Source organism: Caretta caretta, chromosome 6 (genome assembly GCF_965140235.1).
Source record: "Caretta caretta isolate rCarCar2 chromosome 6, rCarCar1.hap1, whole genome shotgun sequence".
In the NCBI taxonomy this organism is placed as follows: Eukaryota; Metazoa; Chordata; order Testudines; family Cheloniidae; genus Caretta; species Caretta caretta.
Window position 1 is genome coordinate 91,028,566 of NC_134211.1, and position 8,053 is coordinate 91,036,618.

Here is an 8,053-nt window from a genome sequence, read left to right on the forward strand (position 1 = left end):
CCGCCCCGGCCGGACTGTGTCGGGGGACCGGAAGGACTGCGTGCCGGCGGCGGAAGCCGGGAGGCAGCGGCCGGCGGTTCTAGTAGGTTCCATAGGCGGGCGGCGCGGAGGAGCCGGGCTCGGCGGCGGCGGCGCGTCCGGAGGCTCCGATGGCCAAGTGGGGGGAGGGCGACCCGCGCTGGATCGTGGAGCAGCGGGCGGACGCCACCAATGTCAACAACTGGCACTGGTGAGCAGCGGGCGCGGGGGCCTGGCTCCATCGGGCCAGCGAGGCCGGGCGCGGGAGGCCGCTCCGTGCTCGGCAGCGATCGCTGCCTGAGGACGCGCTGGCGGCCCGGCCCGTGCCGGGAGAGGCGCAGGCGGGGGAGGCCGCTCCCGAGCGTGGGGACCCTGCCTGGGGGCAGCACCGCACCTGCCCCGCCGCGTGCACGGCACTGGCGGGCAGCAGAGGCCCCCGCTCAGGGGCGCCCGGTGCCTCGTTGGGGGGCCACGACAAGGGTCGTCACTGAGCACGGCCTGACCCGTCGGTCACGGGGCGTGAGCATCTTGCCCCGAGCCCTTTTCCTCCTGCAGCCTCCCTGATGGCGGGAGAGTCGGGTTGGGCGGCCAGGTGGGAGAAGGGAAGGGACTGGATCCCCGCAGCAGCAGGCTCAGTGAAGGGAGCCTGGGATGATGCGTGGGACAGGGCATCAGAGACCGGTCTTGATGTAGGGAGGGGAATGTGGAAAGAGATTGGGTGGGTGGGGGTGGGGCGCAAAAGCAAAATTTTCCGGAGTGCTCTTACACCACTTCAATCTTTACAGGACTGAACGGGATGCTTCTAATTGGTCTACAGAGAAGCTGAAAGTTCTGTTTCTGGCGGTGAGAGTGGAGAATGCGGAGGGGGCCTGTGAAGTGACAGAAGTGAGTAAACTGGATGGAGAAGCATCCATCAACAACCGCAAAGGGAAGCTGATATTTTTCTACGAGTGGAATATCAAGCTGTCATGGACAGGTGAGTCATAGTCTCTGTTTTCTCTCAGGGCAAGGGTCTAGCACAGGATTATGGACAGTGTTTTCCAAGGCTTTCCCAAAAGTGGGTCGGCGGGGTTTTGAGAGGAAAGTCGCTTTTCTGAGAAATGATATGAGGTTGCCCCTCTGCAGCAGTCAGAGCAAGGAAAGCTGAACCGAACAAGCCTTTTTAATCAGAGTATAATTGCTCTCTACAGGCACCTCAAAGTCGGGAGTGAAGTATAAGGGGCATGTGGAGATTCCCAACCTCTCGGATGAAAATGATGTTGATGAAGTTGAGGTAAGCACAGTTATGGCTAATACTGCTGACTGTGCCACTTCATTACCAAAGGGTCTCACAGCACTAAATATTCCCATCTTAACTCTCTAAAGCAGCCCTATAAGGATGTAGCCCATCATTGTTCTTTGGTAGACCACCTAGGTTTATCCTGCACCTCTACCAGATAGGCAGCATATGTTTTAGCTTAAAGAGATCTGGTTTTCAATGCTGATTTTTGTCAGAAGTGGAGCCATAGCAGCTATAGGCAGTTGAATAGGTACTGAAATTATTGTGAACTGGTAGCACATGAGGCAACGAGTTATAACAAAGTTATTAAAGCTCCTTCATAGCTTCCTCTGGAAATGCTTTCCAGGTTGAAGCATTAGTTATGATGCTAAATCCCGTCTTAAAAGGACCATGTGAGTGTGATTTTGTTTACCAGGCCCTTGTCTGTTTTGCTTAGGTCTCCATCAGCCTTGCCAAAGATGAGCCTGACACCAACTTAGTGGTCTTGATGAAGCAAGAGGGCACGAAAAAGATCAGGAATGCAATGAGCACTTACATCAGCATGCTCAAAACAGGTACATAACCGTGAGGGAGAAACCCCCCCGCAGCCGCTAAATAGCGACTGGGGGAGAGTTGCTTCCACCTCAGAGTTCTTCAGTGAGAGAAGCAGGAAGCTACAGTAATAGTTACCTTTTTCATTGCTGAACTGCAATCAGATGACCCGGAGCAGGAGGCTTCTTTGAAGTCTTTGCAGTAAACTGATCTCCAAGCTTTCTAGCTTAGCTTAGTAACTGTATCCACTTGTACCTCCATTAGCCTGGGGGGATAAACAGACTGGGTGTTCCATGGCACTCTGTAAAGCTAAGCATATCCATAACTGAGTTGAAGCCCAGCTGTTGAGAAGATTATGATGACGGTACAATTGTTCATGTGTAGGTGAAGGAGGAGAGGGACTCTGAGGCAACAGTGACTGACATTACTGTGGTATGGTGGAGTCAGGCTCTCTCTTCTTTCAACTTGTCAAAGAAATATGTGGTGTCTCCTTTTCTATATATAATTGTCATTGACTCCTTTGGGGCACTAGCTGTGTGTCACGTGTTCCTCTTTTCCAGGATACTAACAATACATAGAAACTGTATCTAGCTCTAGCTGGATTTGTGGTGAACTGACAACTTGAGATTTTTGCAGCAGTTGTTTTTATGTAAACCAATCATCTTTTTTGACCACCTGAACACACTTCTTATAAACAGAATTCAAATCTCCCTGAAATGGGTGGCCGTGCACGCTCAAGGGGTTTGTTGCACTCTTCTCCCAGTTCACATTAGGCACTCAAGTTCTGTTCAGTACAACCTTTCCAGTCATGACCTTAATCCAGGGTCAGGCTTTTCCAGCCTTGTGTGTCCTGCAGCATGTTGAGCAGCTAAAACATTGACCTGATCTTTGCTAGGTTCATTGCATATTTCTGTCTTTCCAGAGTTCACCCAAGGCATGATTTTACCTACAGTAAATGGGGAACAAACAGAGCCAGCTCCTCAGCTGGCAGCTAAGGCAGAAGACCACAAGGTAAAATAAAGCATCCCATCGATGTTCTTAAAGTCCTGGAGAAAGGAGCAGCATGTTAGATGCATCTGATGTGTGTGATAGGTCAGGCTGCCTACTTAGACTCTACAGTACCTTCAGCAATGGATGCAGTCTGTGATTGCTTGCCTGGGTATTTGAATTTGCAATGTGGGATGTTCCCTAGCTCAAATCTAGTATAGTCAGTAACAAGGCTGAGAGTTAAAACTTCTTGTTACTCCATGAAGCATGGTAGCTCCTAAACAAATTTTTCCAAGATGCTTATTCCTGTCCTTTAAGTGTGTGATCAACTGCGTTTATTTGAGGGTTCTGGGAAATAAGATGTTTCTAAAGTGCTATGTATGCACAAAGGATACAATTCAACATTGAGCTTCTTAATGTTTCCTTAGACCACTGCTAGTACTGTCACTGCAGCACCTCAGTCTAACCCCGTAGGCATCAAGATTCCCACCTGTAAGATCAGTTTGAAGGACATTTTCTTAACATCTCCGGAGGAGCTCTACAGAATTTTCACTACGCAGGAGGTAAACTAGCATGGTCGGGGAGGTGGGCCCAGAGGAGCTGGGAGTAGTACACTTCTGCATTAGAACAGCTTAGACTCAAGCTGCTCAGCAGTGATTTGGCAGCAGATGCCACCTCTGAGGAATAGAGACCTTCCCACCCACAAACCACTTGGTATTGACTCTCTTGCCAGCTCAGGAGTAGAGGAGGCAGTGTCCTGGCCTCCTGAAAGTAATCTCAAGCACACAGTCTGTTTCTCTCTATGCTCTGGTGGGGGGGCAGGGGTGAGGGGAATGGCATACTAGACAAGGGACTGTACTATATGGACTTAACTGTCTCTGAACAACTTTCCTAGGCTGGCTGCTGTAGATGAGTTAAACCACAGGAACTGCCAATCTATGAGTGTTCGCTCTCCCTGCATGGTTTATAAGGCTGTCGATGCCAGCCTACCTCCAGTCCTCTCTCTTCAGGAAGCAGCCCTAGCGGTGGCATTGCCTATGGCAATAAGCGTGTGGGGTCTCTGTAGGCCCCAGTACCCAGTTCTGTTTCTGGAAAATCACATCCTGCTTCCTGAGAGCCAGGCTTTAATTGGGGATCATCAGATCACATGAGAATGTCTTGGAGTAATGTAAAATGAACTTAGGAGAAACTGTTAGAAAGGGCATAATGAGAGTTAGGGGGCCCTCTATAGATCTGGCATGGCCCCCATCCTGTGAGAAGCAGGTAAAACACTTTGTTAATGGGGTGCTGGCATTACATGCCTCAGGGCTCAAATCCTGCTTTCCTGGCTCTGAGGGAGCTTTTCCTTGGTCCACATCCCCATGGAGCTCTTCAGAAATGGGCTAGAAAGTGGAGACACTGCTCCATCCCCATCCTCAAAATGCAGACCCTAAGCTTTCAGCCAAGCGCTTGTTCCAGAGAGCCCGGTGCTCTTGTGCTGGAGTGGGAGACATTAAGCAGCAGCAGCAACTCCCCTGCCAGCAGGTTTCAGAGTCCCTGGCGCAGGTTATGAGGAGAAGCTTCCAGTCACATGAGTCCTGCAATGTCACAAGGCCTGTCTCTCTGCAGATGGTCCAGGCTTTCACCCATGCGCCGGCAATCATAGAGGCTGATAAAGGAGGGAAGTTCCACTTGCTAGATGGCAGTGTCAGCGGCAAGTTCATTGATCTAGTGAGTACCAGCTGGTGCAACTATCTTGTTCAGAAGGAGCCTTGGTGGCCAAGTTACACCTTCCCTGCAGTCTTTCATCCGTCTGCTCTGTACCTCATCTCTACAGCCCTGCGTGGATACAAACATTTGGATCCACGTCTGATCTGTAAAGATGGTAAACAATACAACCGCATCCACAGATGCGGATATCCGTGGATTTGCAGGGCTCTACTCGCCTCCTTAACTATCTTCCTGATTGAAACGCTTTCCCTTGTGACTGCCATTCTCCTAGTCACCCTTGTTGATGAAGGTCTTCTTCATTTCTGGGAGCTGGGAGATCTGGCTTCTATTCCTGGCTCTGTGTGACTTTGGGCAAGTTCGAGTCCAAGGTCAAGTCATTCTACCTCTGTCTGTCCTCCCACTCATTGTCTTGTCTGTGTAGTTTGCAAGCTCTTTGTGGCAGGGACTCTGTCTCATTATATTAGTACAGCTCCCAGCATAATGGGCCTTAGATCTTAGGGCCTCATTATAGTAACACCTAATATATAAATATATAGAGCATTCAGAACTCGATCCCCATAAGGATTGTATATGGTGGGGAGAATACTTTGAATCAGTGTTGCGGTAGCAATAGTGTCTCTTCTCCCCTCAGTGCTTCAGCCTAACGGGGCCCAGCGTTCACATAACAGGATATAGGGACTCTAAAAGTCCCTCTCCCTCTAGTTTTGCTTTCTGTGAGTCTCTGAAGTGAGTCTGATGCTTTGGGTCATGCTCAGTTCTGAGCATTGGCTAACATGGAATGGAGCGGGATTAGCAGGGCAAACGGCTGCCTGTTTATTCCTTTCTCTTTACCTAGGTCCCCGAGAAGCAGATTGTTATGAAGTGGAGATTTAAATCTTGGCCATCTGGTAGGTAACCTGAAGAACCAGACTACAGAGTTCCAGCCCTTGTCTGTAACTGAATGAATCCTGCCAGGGCTGCACATTGGCTGGTTTGACTGGAGGGGGGCGGTTCTCTAGGTTGCACTAGTATCTGCTTGGTGATCGTAACACCCCACAGTAACCCCAAGCCTCTCCCAGTTGAGTGAGTCTGGATGCTGTGTTGCTTCCTGGGCAGATGGACGGACTGGGAACACTGCAGCAGCACCATGCTCTGCCTCAAGGCTGGCTGCTGCAACCCCTTTGGCAGTCTTGCAAGCAGTGTTGAGGGGGACACTCCCTCCTCCTGGAAGGAAAGCAAGTGTCGTACAAGACATGAGGGAAGGGGTGTGCACCAGGGGAAGGTTTTGGGAGGGATTCTGTGCCCTCTGGTGATGGGACAGGTGTGCTGCTCTTACCAGCAATGTTGGGTGAGGATGTGGCTGTGCTGTCCAGGGTTTGTGCCTTATTGCATGGTGCTGATGGGGAGATTTTCCTTCGCCTCTTCTAGGGCACTTTGCAACTGTTACCTTGAACTTCACTGATAAAGGCGGCGAGACAGAAGTGCACTTGGAGGGGAAGGGCATCCCTTCCAGTGAGGAGGAGAGAACAAAGCAAGGGTGGCAGCACTACTACTTTGAGGGCATTAAACAGACGTTTGGCTACGGTGCCCGCTTGTTTTAACAGCGGCTGCCGGAGAGAGTCTCTGTCCGAAGATTCTGCCGTGTGGACTGATTGCTTCTCGTCTGTCCCTTTTTTGGTGCCGCTGCTGTGAGGAGCAGGACGAGGAAGGCCACTGAGCAGCACTGCTTGTAGCCCCTTACTGCTCTGTGCATGTCTCCTGCCACAGTGGAGTCAATGAGGGGTTCTCTTACATGTACATACTTTTATTGCTAAATAAACATAACTTAAAAAAAAAACAAAGGGAGGTTCTTACATCCTCTGATCTCACACTCAATTGAATCTGGAAGGGTGCTGCTCATGGAGATGAGCACCAGCCTCAACAGGAGTTCTTAATTTGTGCTTTAGCAAAGGGGATCAACCTCACAGCAAGTGTACAGCATTAGCTTAAGGCAGCAAGTTTCAGAGAGTCCAGTGATCCCCTAAGCCTGCTACTGGTAAACATCAATGGACCAAATGCCAGGGAGAGAATGTTTAAAAACCCTCCTGTTTCCTCTTCAGGAAGCCCCTCCCTGCACACAGGCCCAGGCTAGTCTCACCAACTCATTAGGCTGGCCTGCTGCGTGAGAATAGACATCACTTACTGTCCAAGAAAATCAGTAACTCTCCAGCTCTTCCAAACCACAGCTAGGAAAACTTCCCCCTCAGAGAGAGGACAGGGAATGGGCATGGAGCCTAGGCCAAAGCAAACTGCTGGCTCTAGCACTGGTGGTTGGGGAGCAGTGAGGTAGGGCCTGTTCCCAAGGGGATACCATGAAGGGGCAATGGCCCAGGCTGAACCCCACTTGCTCTGCTAATTCTAGGGGTGGGGAAGAGAGAGTACTTACTGCCTGTGGGTTTTAACTCTGGCATGAGTCAGGAAACTGAAGGCCTCTTTTTGCCTCAGAACAGGGTGAGCTTCTCCCATATGCCATCTACTGCCAACACTACTTCCCCTCCAGTGACCTGGAGGGAACAGAGAGCCCTGCTCCATCTCCCGTGAGCTCTGGCAGAGACATAACTGCTGGCCCCATGCCCAGAGTCATGCAGTATTACAGAGGAGGGGACCTTTTATCCTGTTGGAGGCTGTTTGTGCTTCTGTGTTAGTCTGTACCGTGACCTACCCCCTCTAGGTCTCCTTTCTACACTAACTAGTGTCTTCGTCTGATCATTTCTGTTAATCCCTTTGTCTCTGGCACGCAAGCACAAAATTCAAGGGGAGATTGTGCCACTGATCCCTTTGTGCAGCCTTGTCTGTCTTTTTCAAAAACAGCATGCATAAATGGGTGACTTTTGTTTTCCAGAACAGCACTGCTGATAATAAACTGCAATAGGCTGACACTAGCCGATCCCTCCAACAGTGATGGGAAAACTCACAGGCGAGAACCTGTGATGGGAGGAAAGTGATGGTGCTCCAGCAATCAGCAAGTTGACTCAGTCTGAACATATCCTCACTCGGGGTGTGCTAACTATGCACCGAGCTGACCACGGGGTGGCAGCATTGGCCCCCAATAAAGTAGGATTTGATCATAGCAGCTGGATGTGGAGCACCACAAGGCAGGCTGCTCTAATCACCTGCCACTGCAGGGTTAGGAAGTGGGGGAGAAGAGGACAGCAGCTTGAGTGGAATTTTAATTGCTCTCTTCACAAACCCCAGTTTGATTTGGGAATCCTGCTACTGCCATAACAGAATGGCCCATAGACAACTCCTGAGGGACAGGCAGCCCACAAGCACAAAGACCATGGAAGCACAGTGTCTTGCTTAGAGGCTGCTTAGGAGAACTAAGTTAGTGCACAGCTGCAAAGTTTCCTGCCTGGGCACAGTCTGATTGACTGCACTCAGCAAAGCAACACACTTGGTCATTTAAAACACTGGAACATTGCCACAGCTGGAGCAGGGCAGGTGCCAGTGATGAACCCGAAGCCTGCCAAGGGATATGAAAGGAGCCTAAATCACGGAAGGAATTATTGC

General features: G+C 50.5%; 1 protein-coding gene across 2 annotated transcripts; it reads left to right on the forward strand.

Moving 5' to 3' along the window:
* Positions 1 to 88: 88 nt before the first annotated feature.
* On the forward strand, positions 89 to 6,345 carry AHSA1 (activator of HSP90 ATPase activity 1). 2 transcript variants are annotated; one of them, XM_048855320.2, is made up of 9 exons: positions 89 to 229; positions 804 to 994; positions 1,209 to 1,291; positions 1,734 to 1,851; positions 2,751 to 2,839; positions 3,244 to 3,378; positions 4,424 to 4,525; positions 5,361 to 5,412; positions 5,933 to 6,345. In XM_048855320.2, exons 1-9 carry the CDS (start codon positions 150 to 152, stop codon positions 6,103 to 6,105), a joined length of 1,023 nt encoding a protein of 340 aa, XP_048711277.2. In that variant the 5' UTR covers positions 89 to 149; the 3' UTR covers positions 6,106 to 6,345. The 2 variants fall into 2 exon arrangements, with proteins under 2 accessions (XP_048711277.2, XP_048711280.2); XM_048855323.2 differs by lacking the exon at positions 4,424 to 4,525.
* The last annotated feature ends 1,708 nt before the right edge of the window (positions 6,346 to 8,053 follow it).

What these genes read in the sequence shown, in the direction of transcription:
- AHSA1 (XM_048855320.2), top strand. Translation starts at nt 150, where the DNA reads ATGGCCAAGTGGGGGGAGGGCGACCCGCGCTGGATCGTGGAGCAGCGG. An exon ending in CTAAGGCAGAAGACCACAAG is followed by an intron (nt 2,840 to 3,243) that starts GTAAAATAAAGC and finishes ATGTTTCCTTAG; the next exon opens with ACCACTGCTAGTACTGTCAC. An exon ending in GAATTTTCACTACGCAGGAG is followed by an intron (nt 3,379 to 4,423) that starts GTAAACTAGCAT and finishes GTCTCTCTGCAG; the next exon opens with ATGGTCCAGGCTTTCACCCA.